The following is a 19,235-nucleotide window of genomic DNA, read 5'->3' on the forward strand; positions in this document are numbered from 1 at the left end:
CTTTTACTTGTCAAATAAATTTAGTCAAAGTTTTTCTCCAATTATCAAGAGATTTTTTATTTCATTTTCAAATAAGTGCATCTTTAAATGCAGATAGATGAACCAAAATAAACACTATAGTGAAATGTCATCCTTTGAAGAAATGGAGCTTAAATTATCTATTTTTAGAACTGTATTGCCCGCCGTTTTATAGCCGTTTTCTAATAGTCAATTCGTCTCCATTCAGGCTTCGTGTAGGAAACCAATCCCCGATTGTGGGCCTGAAGCGTTCAAGTCAAATTGAAGTACCGTAATATTTGGCTCTTTTGCATCTTACTGGATGTTTTTGGCACTATCGGACTTACTATTGCGTTTATCACCTCAAAATCAGGAAGTAAAAAAACAACAGTTGAAGCCTCGTACGGAGCCCTAGTCGAGTATTGGAAAACGGCCCATGTGTGGTTTTAAAGATGGCGTCCGCCACATCCAGCATGTCCAGCACGGGTACGTGTAGTTCAGAAAAGACAGAAACTGCGAGGGACTCCGAATCGAAAATGGTCACAGAAACGACAGATGGTTTTCAGAGTGTTAGGTCAAAGAAGGGAAGAAAGAGAAAACTGGAAAGTGACAAGATGGAGACAGACACAAGCTCCAAGAGACCGAATTTTCCCCCATTGAGTGGGGAGAAACTGTTGGTAGGTCACTCGGACCTCCGTTTAAAATGTTAATAGCTCCATGGTAGGCCTAAATATTTTTGGCAACAATTTTAGCAAACTGCATGTACTGGGTTTGTTGCACGCTTCACTGGTGCAAGGAACCCTGTAATTCTAGAGGTAGGGTCATGCTATTTAGCATCAACAAGCGTCAACGAGCATCAACAAAACGTCAACATGGTCAACAACTTGAACAAAATATAACTGTAGTTGGGACAGACCCATCGGGTCATAATAATCAGCATCAACCCACCGTCAACATGCGTCAACACATTGATAGTAACGTCAACACACCGTCAACACTTACAAAATGCACTGAAAACAGAAAACAGACGTATCAAACTATAATGTATACGCTTAAGTTAGGAATAATTTCTATTTAATCGAGTTTACATTTTACTACATTTCAAGGGAGTTTTTTCATTCGAAAAAATTGTCTCTGAGCAGCGCCGGCATTCACCGCCATCTTGCCTTCTCATGGCGTGTGGACAGTACCATGGTTTACTGTATAAAGGTGACCCCTGATGGCGTCATGGTATGGTCCGTCTGACCAAGAGGCAACATGGCTACCATCTTTCGTGGCTGTGCAGAGGGTGTTGTTTTCGTGAAATAAAATGGCTTTTTCCTCCCAAATGTCGCTCACTGTTGTTAGCCAAATTATATTTTAGGCATTATATTGCTATCGAATTGCGTTTGTGTTAACTTAGAACGTGATTTGGGTGTGTTGACATTACTATCATGTGTTGACGTTGTGTTGACGTTAATTAGTACGACCGGACCCAACTGTAGTGCACGTATGTTCGGTCCCCATAAACTGTGTGTGCATTTAGTTTCTGTATTCGCACATGCGCAATAGTAATATACATATACATGTATGGTCATCGGCCTGAAAACCGATAGCAGACGACGCATATCGATGACGGATTTGTCCTGCCATTTCCCTTGAAGACCTTGTGTGTGAATAAATTGCCAAGAATCTATCAAATGGTGATATTGAATAGCTTCAGATAAGACAGATCTCCGGAAACTAATCAAAGAAGTCGAAAATGTCAAGTTTTTCACACTTTTGTCGAATTCCCCTCAGGTCATCGTTGATACTGTCTGGAAGACTGATGAATTGTCATTTCTTTAAGATCGAGAGCCATTTGTCTGAAATGCGGTTCTTTTTTCATGTGGATTCAAATTCCCGCACTGAGTCCACTGTGACCAACAGTGGTCTAAAATAAGATGCGTTTTAGTATTAGTTGACTTTTACAGCATTGCACTAATACGTACAACGACGTCAAATTGCCGGACTAAATGGCACAAACAAAAACTTTCCATTCTCATCCATACAGTTTCCTTCTTGTATGATACTTTCTCATTAGAGTGTTCATGATATTTTCTTAATTACCATTCACAAGTAGAGAAATGTCAGGGAAAACCTGGCAAAACTGAAAAAATCCCTCTGAAATGTTGGCTTCACTTCCAACTTCTTACCCTTACATGTACTTGGGAGGTACGTAAGAAAGACGGGCAAAGATTTGGCAGAAAATGAATTTTTATTGTATGCAAGTTAGCAAAAGGGACTTTGAGTGTTTAAATGCTACTTGGTATGGAAATGAGGGGCAAACAACCTTTTCTGAGCTGGATGTTGAAAAATTACTTTGGGGTCTACCTGTCCGAGTCGAGCTATTTTACTGTCTTCTGGCTGTAGTTGGATTCAGTACGCACGCGCACAAACTGAGGGGCGTGAACATATGTGAGTGCTGCAGTTGGGCCGGCCCAATTATTGTTGACTGATTCAACCTTATCCAAGTTTATGCATCTCACACTTGACATAATTCATCTAAAATACAGCACTTCATCTAATCATCAACAATGTGAATTTGACACATGCTGGCACATGCACACTGGACCTCTGTGCTATACTTGGGCCGGGACCAACTATAGTTGGGACTGATGCTACATTTGGGTGGTAACAGACCCACGGTGGATTTATATATTTTTTGACCTTCCACTGATGAGTTGTGTATGATTGAAGTTGATGCTTCGTTCTCTAAAATGACTTTATCTACATAGCCACATGCTGTGACATTGCAGGGCCCTTGCCTGGGAGCTTGGCAACTTCCAATGCATAGCAAACAGACTTCGTCATTCGATCGACCTCGTAACCATGAAATTTTAGGGCGGTATTTACACACACCTGCACAAGCATGACATGCATAGTTAAAGCTAGTCTAGGACTCTGTGAATCGTCTTCATTAGTATTTGGACATGGTATGAGCTATTTTGAGTGAATCAATTAATGGTACACAAGGCCTCTGCTGCATCACTGACAGTGTCCAAATGTTAAATGTTGCAGTATGAGTTCTATATACAGATTAAACACTAATTTTCCCTTAAAATGTTTTAACACCCAGCAGAAAGTGATAACATGTCCTAAAAATTGAAAATTATCCAAGAAAATTCCGAAGTGTATTACTTAGAAAACACTTTGTTTTTTAAAGTCAAGTTTCGTAGGTTTGTGCACAGGGGCATCAAGTGTTGTCTGTATATGGAACTCTTTCCAAAGTTGTGATTTGTAAAGTCCTGGTTACTTGAACTAGTGCAAGTCTGGTTCCCAGACCAAAAGGTACATGTACCGACCATTATTTTGACTTGTTTGTACGGCAGGAAACCATCCTAAAGTTATAGGCCTTAAATCTTCTACTTCATGTTTTATTTTCATTGAAGCCAAGTCTATCCAGCTTTGGACAAACTGAAATTATCTGAGAAAAAGTTGTTTTGGGGTAAATCTTTTTAACTTGATGGTAATTTCAAAACTCAAAAATCGTGGTGATTTGATAAGAAACTTTTCCCAGAATTTGATTTTGAAATAAAAGAAATACCAATAGGGCATCTCTTTTCCATTGTAATTTCACATAAAATTTGAAATAAAAAAATAAAAAGTATGTTAATGGACTGTAAACTTCATGTTTAGTCACAACAGCATTGGCTTGATGGGTATTGCTTGTGTTGATAACCAGGAAGGAAGCGAAGAGATGAGAAAGATTCCAGTCCCTGCTCACAGATATACACCGCTCAAAGAAAACTGGCTGAAAATCTACTCACCTATTGTTGAACACCTTAAGCTACAAATAAGATTCAACCTTAGAACTAGGCATGTAGAAATCAAGGTAAGTGAAACAAGTGTGACTGATAAAATTTAACCTTAGAACAAGGCATGTAGAAATCAAGGTAAGTGAAACAAGTGTGACTGATAAGATTTAACCTAATCGAACGAGGCACGTAGAAATCAGGGAAAGTGAAACAAGTGTGACTGATAAGATTCAACCTAATAGAACGAGGCATGTAGAAATCAAGGAAAGTGAAACAAGTGTAACTGATAAGATTCAACCTTATTGAACGAGGCATGTAGAAATCAGGGAAAGTGAAACAAGTGTGACTGATAAGATTCAACCTAATAGAACGAGGCATGTAGAAACTGATACAGTTACACTGCCTTTCAGTTGGTGTAATTCACTAAAAAGTGAATTTGTCAATATCAGTGATTGTACCTACATGTATATCTCCCAACGAATCTTCTTCAAACTGCAGTTTCTTTAAGTGTATTGACTACTCCATTGGATGCCCTTTGTTTACTTCCAGTTCGGCCCTTTTTGCTTCTCAGATTTAGATGCTTGGATTTTTCCTTGCTTCATGCCACAGAGATACTGTGTAAAGAACTGGCATTTCTTCCTTTGTATTCTCTCGAAGTTGAGCTACAAGGGAGAAAGCTGGGGAAGAAGTTGCTTTTCACATTACCCTTTGTAAGGCATTAATAAAATATTGACTCTCATAAGATGACCATATCTGTTAGTTTGAAATTAATTGATAGAATTATCCTGTTTGTGCTCTTTTTTCCAGGGTTCAAAAGAAACATCAGATGTGGGAGCACTACAGAAAGGCCAGGATTTTGTTAAGGCATTCGTCCTAGGTTTTGAAGTGGAGGTATGCAGTTTTCTACCTTTCATACTCGGAGAATTATGTTCCAACTTTGTCCACTGCCCAAACTTTGCCCAGTACCTACTTGGGACAAGTCTGTCATGCCAAACTTAAGTTGAGGAGAAAACAAAGAACATGAGAAAAGGAACCACATCAGGTGAAAAAGTGAGGAGGAGAGGGAGCAACATTAGTGGAATGCAATGATGTCAGTAACAGGTGAAACAGAAATTTGGTCACCCCAACCATGGCATAAGAATCCTGTAAAAACTGATAACAGTGCAACTCCTGCTATTTTGATGGCACTGTCGTATACATTCAATTCTGCTAGATAACAAAAGTTGGGCATTCCCAGCTATGTCAACACAGTTAGGCATGCCCCAAGGGGCACAGGACACAGTGGGGCAGTGCACAGTTACATGTAGGACTTATTCGAGGGACGTGCTTGGTCTGTCACTGATTGGTCCATGTGGAGTTGGTCTGTCATTGGGTCATCCGGACAGTTGTCCGATTTCAAGACAAGTACTTTTTCACAATTTTCACAGGAAACTCATAATGGAAAATCATTGGAGATTTTTCCTGTTGAGGGTTGATGTTATCAAGGTCAGACACTGGAATTAGCATTGAACAGAGGGGCTTTTATTCTGTATGATGTTTGGAATGATAGTTTGAAATGAAGGTTACATTGTTGGTATTGGGGTTAAAAGGTCAGAGGTGAAAGGTGGGTAAAGTAAGAAATATGAAGCTGCTACCAGCTGTCTGGTGTTTGCTTTTAGCATTTTTGTGCACAACTTAAAGGTAACATCACATGTAATTTATTAATTTTTTTTTTTAAAACTAAACTGATTTGCTAACAGTAGATCAGAAAAAGGACTATGACCTTTTAGGAAAGATAATTCAATTTGCTATGTAGAAGATCAATATTGCCTGTTTGTTCCTTAACAGGATGCCTTGGCTTTGCTACGGTTAGATGAGCTGTTCTTAGAAACCTTTGAAGTAGCTGATGGTGAGTCTTTAGTCAGTTTTGAGTAGTTTTCCTTGTCATTGTGAGTTGCTTAGAAGTGAAGCATTGAGCATTGACACCAGTGTAATGTATGAATGTTTTATGTTGGTCTTATTTTATCGTAAGTTTGCCAAGCCAATCATCATAGAACACAATGCCTATACCTATTCTTCCCTTCAGTCACACATTTTATATTTTGAGTCATTTTTTGATCACTTCCTTTTACTATGCCAACCCCATGCTGTTTCTTTTTATACCACATCCTCAGTGAAACCTTTGAAAGGAGACCATTTATCACGAGCCATTGGCAGAATCGCAGGCAAAGGAGGCAAGACGAAGTTTACCATAGAGAATGTAACCAAGACCAGGATTGTGTTAGCCGGAAGTAAGATCCACATCTTAGGATCTTTCCAGAATATAAAGATTGCCAGGACAGCCATATGCAACCTGATCCTAGGTAAGAATAAGCTTCAAATGGAGTAAATAGTTACAATGTCTAATACTAATATAATTAATGTCAAATGAATGGCTGATATTTTTTGCAACCTCCAAGCAAATCACTGAGTCAAATTTACCCAACACAAGGGACCAGTAAATTTGTCATACTCTTACTTAGACTAAACTATAGTGTGTTGCGTCTGATGTTCAACTCTTGTGGGTGGTTTGTCCAATTAGAGCCCTCAACAAGAGACTGTCATAAAATGGCCATTTGTCTGAAGCACATTTAAAAAGGGCCATACTGTAACCTCCATCAGCCATGGATGATGGGGAAATGATACATCTAGGGACAACGCACTGTAGAAGTTCTTTGAAGCATTTCCAACGTGACACTCAGACTTCTTGTTTTCATTCATTTCATGATTCTATCTACAGGAAGTCCTCCCTCCAAGGTGTATGGCAACATGCGAGCCGTTGCTAGTCGGAGCGCTGAGAGGTTTTAGGAACTCTGAAAAGTGGACTGAATGTGACTTTGATGCTCTCATGAATCTCAAAATAATGTATCAGCTCAACAACAAATATTTCAGTGCAACAAGGCAGTTTGGACACAATTTGTTGTGGAGGAAAAAGAACAAGCCCATTTTCTGGTTTTCCAACCCCAGGCTGTCAATTTTCAGTTCTTGAGAAACACCACCCAAAATAATTAGACAAAGATGACTGAATAGAATGGTGAACATAAACTTGCCATTTGTGTAGAGTCACTAATTCAGGTCAGTCAAGGCACCAAGCTATGTGCACAAGACAACGGATCAGGCATACAGTTTGGACTTTGACAAAAAACTAGGAAATCCCAGTCTTTACAAGACTTTTCAGTTTTCAGAGGCCCGAGTGTGAAGTGAAAATTGAGGAAATCAGCAGATCTTAGGAGCAGTTTGCATGCCTGATTGAAGAATTAAAATTCGTGTTATACAACTAACACAGACTGGCGGTATGGTTTTTTTTTCACCCAGATATAGCAGGTACATGTATAGCACATTTCCATGCCTGTACAAATACACATGGTTATCAAGCTAAGAATCTATGACTCACAAGGGGCTGGGCTCAAAGTTGATTGGTCCAACACCAATTTGGCCTCAGTTGTGTTCTGAACTCAACTGCTCTTCACCTCTGATAGGAATGGCACAGTTGTGAGTTTGGTTTCATCTCATCACAGAAAACCTGTGTGCATTTTAAAGGAACCTCAATGTACCTAAAGAAATTTTAATCTCACATAAGTGTAGAATGTATGTAATAATCAGTTGTGTATTCGGTTGAGGAGCAACATTTTGAAATAAAATCACACTGAAAACTGTTAAAGTTTCCTCCATAATTTATTCTCTTTAATCAGTATGTACCGCTCGGTATAAAATAGTAAATACCATACATATATATTTATTTTCCAGTGCACTGTGTTCATATTACTTCCAGAAGTGGTAAACAGGTAACACAAATGATGAAGTGAAATTACTACCTTATATTAATCCAAATTAAACAAACTCTGAGCTTTAATCTATACAGCACATTTCTAGACTCTAATATACCTTTTATCCTAATATATACCTCTGCAAAAAACCAAAGCATTTAAAATGTTCACATTTAATACTTGTAAATAAAGCGTGATTTGGCATGTGACAAAGTGTATGTACAAAGGACATTTCAGGAACAACTTGTAGGCTGCATCACTCTCTTTAAATGATCTGTCCACCGAGCGTTTTCATTCCTCAGCGTAAAAACAATTGAAGCAGAATTGAAATATGCAACCTCCATAATGCAAAGTTTCAAGCTCTAATTGGTAATAACTGCCAACAAAGAGCAGAATTCCTTGGGGAAGTTTGAGAGTGAACCAAGTTGACCAGTAGAGGAACTCTTGTCTTGCACGTTGGCAAGAGAAAATGCTTGAACTAATATTGCCTCTAGCCAATGCATAAACAAAGTAGAGTCCCATTCAAATGACCCAAGCCTAACCATTTTATAAAAGCACTTTGTCAATCACAGTCTAACCTTGGTTACATCTCTCACCACATTCATGGTCTCTCATTTAGTGTCATTAGTTTCAGTAATACAAGATCCCAAGACTTGGTTCTAAGTGGTCAGCTAGGTAGTCAGTTTGAGTGACACTAGTCAAACATTGGTTTATTGTAGTAGGTGTAGTCACTCAAATTTGTCCCAAGTTGTAACAAAATATTTCCAATGTGTCAGCCACATTAAAATACCATACATGTACATTAGCTTCTGCCCCTTGGAACCTTATGTGCTGCTGTATAGATACCATTGTTTTAATCAACAATACAATACTCGGACTCGGCTAAATATGAACAATACAAACAATTCAAAGAAATAAAAAAATTACCCAAAAATGGCACAAGTATGTGAACTTCTCTGATTTGTGTTACAAACACGCAAGGAATCATTAGATGTCGAACAGCAAAAATGTCACCAAAACATGAAATATTTCAGCTACAACTTGCCACTTCTGCTGGGCACACTTAAAATTTCCCATGAAAGTAACATTCCTTAACAACTACAAAAAGATTGAAAGTTGTCGGTAGATATCAAAGTATTTCAAGGCAATTATAAAATGTGCCAAAGAACCTTTAGGGAGGAGTGTGAATGCTTGCATCAACTCAGTTTTATAAGCTTTGTAAACTCTTCTAGTTTCACTGTTGTTGGACTAAGCATACACACTTTTAATTAAAAGTTTACTCAAGATGTTGAACATCAGTATCTGCAATTCAATCCATTAACCACTTCCTGCCAGGCAGCCCAGAACTGGAGACGTTGGCTGTCTACGCATGGCCGGGGTGCCCGAAATCGGAACTTTATTAAAAAAAATGAAGCTGCTCAGCATTTTTAGAAAAAGTTTACTTGCTGTCAGTCAGCTGCTGGGAGTTGCCAATCAAGGTTCATAGCTGTCTGCTGAGGGCTGGCCACTTTTAGCAGAGGTAATCCGTCATTGTTTTGAAACAGTACCACTGTTTGCCACTGACAGTGCCCGCGGATTATCAGTGGGGACAAAAGCACTCCAGTGGTAAACAATACAATACCGTTGGGCACTTGTGAAATCTGGCTGCATTACTACAGACAATGCCATCCAGCAATCCACTGGGCCAACTTCAAGAACAAAGAGGAAATTACGCAACACCACACAATGGGGGCTCTTTACTGGGCTGAAGGCGTGGCTGTAATACGCAAATGTTAATGGAGGTTGCCTGTCAGATAAGACTCCCACAAGACAGTCATTTATTTGGGTGTATGCATCCAGCAAATGAAGATGTGAATTTTTGAAGCATTTTGAAAGTGGAAAAAAATGAAGCGCCCGACAGCGTGTCCTCCATGCCACTATCTCCACCCAGCAGGAAGTGGATAAACCTCAGAATGACTGGTATCTTCAACACAACTAATAATGTCACTTTTGGAGTAAAAATGATTTGAGAATACACTTAAAAGGGAAGCCAGGCAGATTTTTTCCAGCAGCTGTTTTCATTCAACTTTCCTGCTACCGGTTTTGTTGCCATCTTATCGGCTAATTTACTCATTCATTGCACAAAGCTTTTTTAACTTTATGCTCACTAGTTTCAGTTGTTTGCTTGGTTGGTTCGGAAAGATATTCACACTTCTTCTTGCTTTGTCAGTCAACACTGCAGGATAGACGAGCCATTACAGTCAACAGAGTGAAAATGAGTCATTTGAACTCCACCCTGAAAGTTGGAATAACAAAGTATTTACCGTCAAGGAAATTAAATCAGCTACAGAACTCCTGTAACACCAAACCTGCAAGTTCAACGATGCATACACCTCAGACAAAAACTACAATTCTTTTTGTTGAGTTTACAAGATTACAGATTAGGAAAACAAAATCAAGAAATATTACAAATGTAAACAGGACAAATTCCTCAAAAGCCACTATAAACTTTTAATATGAAGTCTATCCACTGTGTATATTATTCCATGAAGCTCCCCTACGACTTTTGATGCTTCCTTCTATAAAGCAAGTTTTATTGATGAAGCGTCTATCAAGCACCTCCCTTTTCTTTTAGAAATGTTTTCCTGAGGTTTTTGATTATAAAATATAGCAAAAAGCTCTGAAAACTCTAAATAAAACCCATCAACCTAAGAGTATCAAGAACCAAATTTTCATAAGCATTCAAATCTCAATCTCTGCCCATCTTTATAGAATTTGGACTGCTTTCACAGAATGCAATTCAGACATTTTTATCATACCAGGAGAGGTTAGTGGTAAAACATCAATAAATCCTTATCAAAATTGCAACAAATTTGATCAAAACTGCTACAGAATGCTGTTCACGGCAAAATGAGACTGAACTCTGGAGAGACATCAAGGAACTTGTCAAGCAACAAATTCTAAGTAGTTCAGCATGCATTAAAATATTGGAAGACTTACTGTCCCTGATAGGTTTTAAGGCCAAGGAGAAATTCACAAGTCATTCCTTCAGTTCCAGCCATCACATTTTCTTTGTAGTTAGGGAGGTAATTTTGGAGAACAGATTGAGGAAAGATGCATTGAGATTAATATTTTTTTTAAAAATCGCAGTTCAGCAATAGCAACGGTTTTCTGTGATCTGTTATTAAGATCTGGGTTTTAGCCTTGACGTTTTTCTAAGACAGTCAAGTATTAAAATTACCTAGAAAACTGCAAGTAATATGAAAATGAAAAGTATCTCTTGAAATCAGTTCAAGTGAACAAAATAAAGGGATAATCAGTTGGTACAGTCACTGAGATTTTACTGAGTATTTTGCTTTAGCAAATGTTAATTCCAGAGGTAGATAATCTGCAGTGCCAGCTACATGTATGAACACTTGTGATTAGCAATTTGTGACTTGCACAGATAAAAAGGCTACATATTCTATCTACATTTAACACGATCTGAGTTGTCACTTTTGATTGGCAAACTAATCTTTTGGTTCTTGCTTATATTTTCCATAAATTGAAGCAACAGTGTGGCTTCTTTTTTTCTTTATATACAAGATGCCAAACTCCTCTCCAGAGTTGAATGCCACTATAATGGATACTTTGAGCAGTCATAGTAGAGTGCGCTCTTTCAGCCTATTCATTAGATAATCTGATTCCTGGGCCCAACCATTAGGTTGCCTCAATCACCAAGACTAAACCACGATGTAGGGAAGCCCTGCCTTATCCAAGAGTACTTGATTCACAATGCTTCCATGGGTTCTAAAAGCTAATCCACTTGTACCATACTGGGGAGCAAGTCACGTGCATGTGTTGAAGGCTTTTTCAATGTATGAGGTGTTTACAACTTGCTAAAATATATGTGCAGCTCAAGTTACAGAATGCACACAGCATGCATGAATGTGGTGTTACTGCATCATTGATGTCTCCTTAGATTATCCGGTATATATCAACAGAGGGCATTACACTGTACTCACAACTCCAATGGGAATGCATGTATTTTAACTATTGAATCCATGCCAACCATCTAGCTCTAATTTCTCAATTACCATGAAAAATGCAGCGCAGAGTGAGAAACCACACTCCACAAAGTGGACCAACTATGCTAGACATTTATTTCTTTGTATTTAATATAGTAGCATTCAACTGCTTATCTATAAATAGATTTCAATCTTTCAATGCTTCTGGCATTTTGTGTTGATTTGGCAGGCAAGTTAATTTTGAAAATTATGATCTGTAAAAATAGTTGCTGTGTTAACACACAATGACACTGCTACAAGTTTGAAAGCCTTCGGTTCTTCATTCACTTTGAGAACGTAAAGACCCGAGTGAGATTAAGTACAAACATGTTTCATAAAATATAAGTTATGAGAGTGGGAGATATGAACTTTTCATGTTTGCTATTTTGCCCAGCACTGATGTGCGTTTATGAACACTGTATACTCAGTAAAAACAAATCATATATTTATAGCAAATGCTTAGCCTGGGACCCACTGCTCATCTGACTAATCACTCCGGCAACCTCGGCAAGCTTGGTGGTCGATTGACAAGACGTATGCACTTGTAAGTAGGCGGTCATGGGTTCACGTCTCACAAGTATGCATGTGAATGTTTTCACAAGACAACAAGTGGACACTCTTTACAAATACACATTGCTTCAGGGCAAAACACCAAACAAAAAACAAATAAGGACATACTGATTGATTTCTACATGTGGCAAGCTTGCACATCCAGGGTCTACTTGCTTGGACCTACTAGAATGCTCTGATTACGAGGTCAATGGGACTCTTTTCTGGTCCCCATCTAATCTCTAGATTCAGTCTCATCTCAAGCCTCAGAGCCTTCTTCACTATTGGAAATGAAGGAATACATTCCAAACATTTGGCTTTACAGGAGGCATTATGATGTTTCTACACTCTGGAGCTGGGAGATGCTATTTTCAGGACATGTAATCATGAAACTGAAACCTGCAGCTAAACCCAGAGACCAAGTTAAGGCTCGGAAAACTCCTCTGACAGTTTCCAACAAGGTGAAAATAACACAAGTTTGTCTGTAATACAGTATTTCCATTTTACTGCAGGGCAATATTGTGTTGATCAACAGTTCTTTATCCTGATAAGCCAGCTAACTAGTTCAATTCAGGAAGGGTACTTGACAGGGAAATATTACATTCCATGCTTGGCTAAGAGCTTCAGAAATCTAACAATGGCATGTACTCCAGGGGTACAATAACAGGCCACTTGATACAGCTGACAATTTCCTTCCACAAGAGGGCGACACACAGGCACGCTGTTTGAGAAGATATTTCCATGATGTCATCAGAGAGCAGCAACATCACCATACACCGAGTTCCACTGAGCATAGGTGGCCAGAAGGTGAGGTTGTACACTGCAGCGGATGTGTTTGATAGATTCCTGAAAGTCTGACAGCTTGATGTCTCGTACCTTCAAATGATAACAGTGGAGGAGGAGAAATGGGAGGACGAACCACAGAAATACTGAAAAATTGTGTCCCGAAATTCAACTTTGGCATATCACTCCTGTCATACAAAAAAAATCATGTGAATAACTTTAAGCTGAAGTGTGCATCTTATATATTCAAATGAGCCATGCATTAACCAATTTCTGCCAGGGGCAGTTATCAATGTTGATGATGCTGGGCCGGGATATTTATCATTTTTGTCTGTTGTCCAAATTCGTTAAAAATTCCTATCTTCATTTACTGGACACTTACAAACATGTGAAGGACTGTCTGGTGGCCCCTCTAGCCTGACAGACAAAATCTATTGACGCCCAAGTATTTCAGCCAGGCCTGCAGCCTTGTAAAAAGAGCCCAGATTGTGTGGTGTTATACAGCTGTCTTTTGTTCACGAGCCTGGCTCAGTGCACTGCTGACCTCTTTTCAATAGGGGCCAGATTAGCATGCAGCGGTGCTGTGTGGCTAATCGCTGCGGTGGTAGAGCGCTTTTGTCCACGGTGGTAATCCGCTCGCTCTAAATGCCCCAAACCGTGGTAGAGTCGACCCTTGTTAATAAGAGGGCCTTGGGACTTTCTAAATTAGCTTGTATTATCCAGACCTTGTCTCACGCGAAAGCTGCTGTCCCACTTGTCGCATGTGTAACCAATCGACTGCATCGTTAAGTGTACATCATGTACAACTTCCTGTACATACATGTAGGCCTACGTGTACTTTGTATGCACATACACGTGGTTTGGAATTTAATTTCAAGACAGTTTATGTTTATGAAAGTGAGAAGTAACTGTACTTTTTATGAATAAAGACTTGAAATAAAGAATAATAACATAATACAAGAGAAACCGGTCAAGTCCAGTTGGAGGATGCATGGTTGGAGCAATGCCATTTTACGTCCCCAGTACGCCGCAATGAGATCGTCATACAACGCACGCACGTAAGTACATTAACATTTTAGGTGGTAACCAACATCAGTGCTGTGCTTGTTGCACAAAAAGGACAGGAACCAGTTATTGGTGGTGTGGATTGGCCAGTAGAGGGCAAATAAGTTATTGAGTATTGTACGTTTTAATTTAAAACAGCGTGTGGGTTTGGTGAAAAATTAAGCGAGTGAAAACCGCAGCGCTTTACTGCTGTACACAATCAATTACGGAAGTGCCTTTCCGAATTCAATGGATTGACAAGTTGCCTTCCAAAATGCTTGTGCTAATTAGACAGATAACAATACATTTGCACGCAGCTGGGGCCCCCAAAATGCTCGTCTTAAACGGAATCTCGTAACACGCGAGCTCATATCATGGATTTTTTTCCTCACAGAAATGTGCAAATATACTCGTCTTAACCGGAGTCTCGTCTTACCCGAGTTCGTATTACCAAAAGTCGACTGTACACTGTTTCAATACAAGGCTGGATTATCTCCACTTTTGAGAGAAAAAATGTTGGTAATGCCTCGCAGCCTGGTCTTTTGTTCTGAGTACGGTCTTTTATTACGAGGCCCTGTTCCCTTTGTCTGAGTTCGGAGACCCCGGCCATGCATATAAAGCATCCGGAATCCCCGGCAGGTAGTGGTTAAGATGCATTAAGTTGAAGTGACAAAGCTTTCTTTTCTGTACCTCTGTTGCAGCAGTAGATTTCACACGAGTTGGGCCAAGTTCTGTCAAATCAGAGAATTGGGAATAAGTGTTAAAATGTTAAACAATTTAAAGCCATGGGCCTTGCAAGTTGATGCAATAGAGTACCAAAGTGTGACATCACTGTAAACCGGAAAGGGCAGTGCAAACGAATGGAGTACGTGAGTGTGTTGGTTCACGCGCTGGTTCTCGCGTTGATACCTTTTACACACTAACTGTGCGCCTGACGTAATCACTTTGGTACTCTACAGTGTAACAGTGACACAGATATCAAGCTGTCAGTCTTCATGTTGCAGCACACTGATATCAGCCTCATGAGTTGCAGCAACAGAATACATCAAACTGCAGCTGTTGACTACTTCAGTAGGGGTGGTAACAGCAACGAGGATGCCCTGATGCCAGGTACTGGCAGCAACAGTTTGACGGAAGCAGAGATAATCGGTGTAATATCTGAGCCCATTGCAAGTCCTAACAAGTTCAGACCATTCCTCACAAGTAATATAAAGACAAGTCCTCACAAGTGCAGACCAGTCCTATCAAGTTCGACCAGTCTTCACAAATTCAAATAAGTCTTCATCAGTTCAAACAAGTTCTCACAAGGTCAGACTAGTCTTCACAAGCTCCTCTATTTAACTCCTCACAAGTTATCTCATTCCAAAGTTACTCAAATGAACTATATCAAAGGCATTCCTTTGACAATGTGACTGGACTTGTAAAAACTTAGAGATGGACTCCACTGTAACACCTGTAGTACTTAAATCTGCTCCTACAACTAACAGCAAGACTGACGTGACATGTACCCACCTCGTATAGGTCCAAGTGCAGCGTCTTTGGCCAGTGCTGTTAGGTCACTCCCTGAGTAGCCTTCGGTCATCTGAGCTAGCTTGGTCAGTTCATCGTTAGTTAATGGAGTGTGGTGCTTAGCCAGCAGGCCGGTCAGCAACACCTTCCTCGTCTGTCAAAAAATTATTATTTGAATTCAAGATTACTCCAGCATCACCAAGCTCAATAGAAGCAATTTACAACATGGTACACTACTAAACGTTATCTCCAAAAGTCTACTTATGGTATGGACACTGACACTGGCAAATATACAAGTCCTCAGTAGCCACTATGCTTTCAAGATGAGGAAATTCACAAAACGAGACTGATGAATCAAAGAAAGGTTTGAATGATAACTGCATCCTGTGCAACAAGAATAGGGAGTTGCAAGATTTGGTTGTGAAAGCATCGACAAGGTACAATGATTTAGAGCCTTGCATGATTACTGTGCAATGGAATCATGTGACATTGACAATACGTTGACGTCATGCATTTGTGAAGAATGAATTGATTACAGCCTGTATTTTATTTTTTTTAAATAAAGGTGACAAGAATCTGATCCATAATTTAGAATTACACATCAAAGGATTTCCTCACCTTGAAAGCATAGTGGCTCCTATAATTTGGCCCTACTGCGTCACTCTGTTTCCATAAATAAGAAGGCTTCAGCAAATTTATAAAGCAATAGCCTTGTTTTCAGTTCAAGATGGCTGACTCAAGAATAAAGCCAAATGATCATACTGTCACTTCACTTTAGCAATACAGCAAAACATGTCCAAGAATGCTTCAAGACTGTTTGAATAATAAAAGCCTGATATGAATATGACAGCACAAAAATTACTGCAGGTGCAACCTCTCACAGCAAATGCTATCAATTAAGGAAATGACAGAAACACAGGAAGAGCTTCATTTCTGGCAGGTACTATTAGCTGGCTGGCAACACAAATAAACCAGCCAGCGTGTAAAGCATGATGCAGTACGATTGCTGATTTCCTAGGATGAGATTAGAATAATTTGAAACAAACAGCTGGGAAGATTAACCTTGTCAATACAATGGACGAAAAAGGACACAGGTTGACCTACCAAGGCGTGCATGACTAGTCTAGGGGGAACTTTATGACAGGAACCATTCAACTTAAGACTACGTGACTAATTACAGGTAAAACATCATTGAGTACCTTTGTGTTTCTGGTACATTTTACCCTTAAACTATGGGCTCACACTGTAATTATTCCCAGTAGGAAACCTACACAGTGACTAAATCAACTACATGTACATGTAAGTCTGCCCTAGTGAAGTATGTTATTGCCACCCAAACTCCCTAAAATTAAAGCTACCTCTGCCCCCATCTCCAAAGTAAGAAATGAGTATTTTCCTGATTTCTGTCTTTACACTCTGCTGTCATTGCCATCAGGACATCCACATCTGTCTCTTGCAGGAAGAACTGTCATTGAACTTGGATGTACCCCCAAATTGATGATTTCCCAACTAACATGAGCGGTCATGAACTTGTGATGGTTGTGTGTTTCTGAATGCATTTTTCCATGATCCATTTTGTGTTTATACCGGTGTTTGTTTTAATTCTATGTTACGGGAACTGGAAAGATCAATACGCTGTGGATACGTACCACACTGTAAAAGATCTTGGACATCTTAGTTACTCTTTGAAAAACTTTTAAAATGACCAGATGTACACACAAGTGCCTTCATGCGGGCAAGAACACAGAGACTACACTTACATGTAACTGTTTTTCCAATAGTTCCATATTGTGTGAAACAAATGGTCACCAAGTACTAAGTGCAAGGGGTCTATGCAAACACCCCTTTTTAAATCATGCAAACGGAGGAGCCAAGGAGTGAAGTTAGTGTTTATCCTCATGGAGTTTCACAGGAAATTTTAGCTAATATGTATGTGTTCTTTGCATACGTAGATATTCTAATGAGCTTAATCTTAAAATGAACATCAATCTGGCACTGGGCCATGAAGACTATATTTGTGCTTCAAGCAGTAAACTTTGGTTTATGTTTACAGTTAGATTCTGGAGTCTATTTGTACCTTCATATCTGGCATAGTGACATAGATTCTTTTCACAAATCTACGCAGTACTGCATCATCCAGTTCCTGGGGTCTGTTTGTAGCTCCCATTACCAAAACTCTCTCATTTGGATCAGCTGTCACCTACAAAGAGCCAAATATGTCAATAGTCTTTAGTCTCATGAGCTCAACACCCAGTGAAAGTTATGATTGAATGAGGATGCCAGTGTAAAAGAGTTATCAACTGGCTGAGGCTGATGGTAACACACAAATCTATGGCAAGTAAAAGTAGCCACTATACTGTGGATTCCAGGGACGCGTTTGGTATTTCAATCCGTAGTCACAACTGTTGGGCATTGGCCATTGTTTTAAAAGATATAGTACATTGAGCTGACCTAGCAGCAAGATTACTGATAATCCAAGCACAGCCTCATGAATAACATGTCTGACAAAGGTTCAATTTCTTTGTCCACAATGCATCTTGCATGTACCAACTCGAAGGCTACTCTTATGAGACTATGGCTAATATAGAATAGCAATCACACATTAACTGATTGCACCTATGAAGCCGAGGACATTCCTCACATGTATCTGTATAAGAGTATGGTGCAAGATCATGTCTCTAGTCAAGTCTGGTGCCTGCAATCGTCAGCAAGTTTAATCAAGAACTTAAACCATTATATGGCTAACTCTGATCCAAACCCAAGCGAGTCTGCACTGGTTGGACTGGTCTTGTCAGTTATTTGGGACCAACTTACTGATTTATTGATAACCACACATACAATAATGAACAGCGGGGAGCTAGGATCTTGAGTTGCTATAATGATGGTTGACAATGGTTTGTCCAGCGACATTACCACTTCAATATGAGTGTGCAGGTACAAGGTACAGGGGTGCAACAAAGGGAAAAGATTACGTTAACCCTGGACATTGTCAAATTCAAACAAAACTTCAGACACGACAAAATAAAATTGTCAATTGCTCTTGTTCACACTTTAATAAATTGCCTTTTTTGAGTAGTTATAAGATTACCCCATCAAACTCCAGAAGAAATTCTGTCTTGAGGCGACGACTAGCTTCGTGTTCTCCTTCTTTTCGCTCAGTCAGAAGAGAGTCAATCTCATCTGAAGAAACAAGGTCAAAGTGAGTTCAACTAAACAAAGGTTGAAACAACAATTTGCAAACACTTTGCTATTGGTAAGCTTCAGTCATTTGCTCAGTAAGCCTGTTTGATATTCCGTTCTTTTCATATCATGAAAAAATATCGCAATATCCGATATTATCATGATGATGTCATTTTCCATTCATAAAATAAACACGATCGAAATCACCATGTCTCGAGTGCCACGTTTAAAAAAAAAATTGTGTACAGGCTTATGCATTCTTTCTACATTTAAAATTCTTATATGCTGGTGGAAAGCAAATTTCAATATGGAAATTGTGGACATTAAATTATCATATATCATATCATGGCACGGTATGGAAAAAGCCATTTCCCCAAACACATAAGCGGTAAAGTTCGCTCAATAAGGCAACCCCCAAAATGGACAAAGCACATGTGTGTTACTAGAGGGGCTAATGGTATTGACGCCCTCACCTCATTTATAAGTCATTATTTATTTCTCATAAGTCGGCATGTTTCACTCTTTCCTTTTTCTTTCAGACCACAAAAAAATACTTCTTGCAAGTCAGCAATAAAAATATTTCACTT

At 39.3% G+C, this 19,235-nt stretch overlaps 2 protein-coding genes across 6 annotated transcripts in view; one reads left to right on the plus strand and one right to left on the minus strand.

The window, feature by feature from the left end:
* The first annotated feature begins 199 nt into the window (after nucleotides 1-199).
* pno1 (partner of NOB1 homolog) lies at nucleotides 200-7,452 on the plus strand. The gene is made up of 6 exons (XM_022253248.2): nucleotides 200-674; nucleotides 3,701-3,850; nucleotides 4,581-4,664; nucleotides 5,601-5,661; nucleotides 5,927-6,115; nucleotides 6,532-7,452. The coding sequence occupies exons 1-6, from the start codon at nucleotides 450-452 to the stop codon at nucleotides 6,597-6,599; spliced, it is 777 nt and encodes a 258-aa protein (XP_022108940.1). The 5' UTR covers nucleotides 200-449; the 3' UTR covers nucleotides 6,600-7,452.
* The window catches only part of spast (spastin), a 45,109-nt gene continuing 33,321 nt past the window's right edge, over nucleotides 7,448-19,235 (minus strand). For all 5 annotated transcript variants that reach the window (XM_087143313.1, XM_087143294.1, XM_022253222.2 and 2 more), the window contains 5 exons: nucleotides 18,557-18,648; nucleotides 17,546-17,668; nucleotides 15,472-15,622; nucleotides 14,650-14,690; nucleotides 7,448-13,008 (listed from right to left, as the gene is read on the minus strand). In XM_087143313.1, coding sequence (XP_086999439.1) covers nucleotides 12,883-13,008; nucleotides 14,650-14,690; nucleotides 15,472-15,622; nucleotides 17,546-17,668; nucleotides 18,557-18,648 — 533 coding nt within the window. In that variant the 3' untranslated portion in view covers nucleotides 7,448-12,882. The remainder of the gene's footprint in view (nucleotides 13,009-14,649; nucleotides 14,691-15,471; nucleotides 15,623-17,545; nucleotides 17,669-18,556; nucleotides 18,649-19,235) is intronic.

This window comes from Acanthaster planci, linkage group LG01 (assembly GCF_054643075.1).
Source record: "Acanthaster planci isolate LZ-2023a linkage group LG01, COTS_SCS, whole genome shotgun sequence".
NCBI lineage: Eukaryota > Metazoa > Echinodermata > Asteroidea > Valvatida > Acanthasteridae > Acanthaster > Acanthaster planci.

Coding starts and splice junctions, on each gene's coding strand:
- pno1 (XM_022253248.2), top strand. CDS start 450: ATGGCGTCCGCCACATCCAGCATGTCCAGCACGGGTACGTGTAGTTCA. Junction 3,851..4,580: donor CTAGGCATGTAGAAATCAAG/GTAAGTGAAACA, acceptor TCTTTTTTCCAG/GGTTCAAAAGAAACATCAGA. Junction 6,116..6,531: donor CATATGCAACCTGATCCTAG/GTAAGAATAAGC, acceptor TTCTATCTACAG/GAAGTCCTCCCTCCAAGGTG.